This window comes from Penaeus monodon, chromosome 23 (assembly GCF_015228065.2).
Source record: "Penaeus monodon isolate SGIC_2016 chromosome 23, NSTDA_Pmon_1, whole genome shotgun sequence".
In the NCBI taxonomy this organism is placed as follows: Eukaryota; Metazoa; Arthropoda; class Malacostraca; order Decapoda; family Penaeidae; genus Penaeus; species Penaeus monodon.
This window is the reverse complement of record NC_051408.1, coordinates 22,437,541-22,437,944: the sequence shown is the minus strand read 5'-3', so window position 1 is coordinate 22,437,944 and position 404 is coordinate 22,437,541. Positions and strand designations below refer to the sequence as shown.

General features: G+C 44.8%; 1 protein-coding gene across 1 annotated transcript in view; it reads right to left on the bottom strand.

Moving 5' to 3' along the window:
* Positions 1-404, bottom strand: part of LOC119588187 (transmembrane protein 117-like) — a gene marked incomplete in the record, with an annotated part of 52,588 nt that overhangs the window by 51,753 nt on the left and 431 nt on the right. Inside the window, 1 exon segment of the mRNA XM_037936889.1 lies at positions 223-404. Coding sequence (XP_037792817.1) covers positions 223-343 — 121 coding nt within the window.

Genomic DNA, 404 nt, shown 5'->3' with positions numbered 1-404 from the left:
CATACCGTTAGTCCCACTTGCCAGAAGAACTGGATTGTAAATGGCCTTTTAATGCCTGCATACCTAAATACATTCGTATGGCATGTAAATTAAAACTCAGGAACAAAAAATCATCACAACCTATTTTAGCAATATCATGAAGGAAAGAGGAAATATTTCAGCTGAAGTAAGTACTTTGCCAATACTTGGGCAACAAAACCAATCTGCAGAAGCTGGGCTTACCTGCGTGGGAGTGAGACACAGGGTCCTCGGCGAAGAGCAGAAAGTTGCAGAAGATGACGAGGTAGGCGACAATGAGGCGAAGCCAAGGGTGTTGGAAATAGTACCTCAGGTCTTTGTCCATATAATAGGAGTACTGACTCTGTGTGTCCAGGGACTTTCGCCTCACTAAAGGGGGGCCGTTC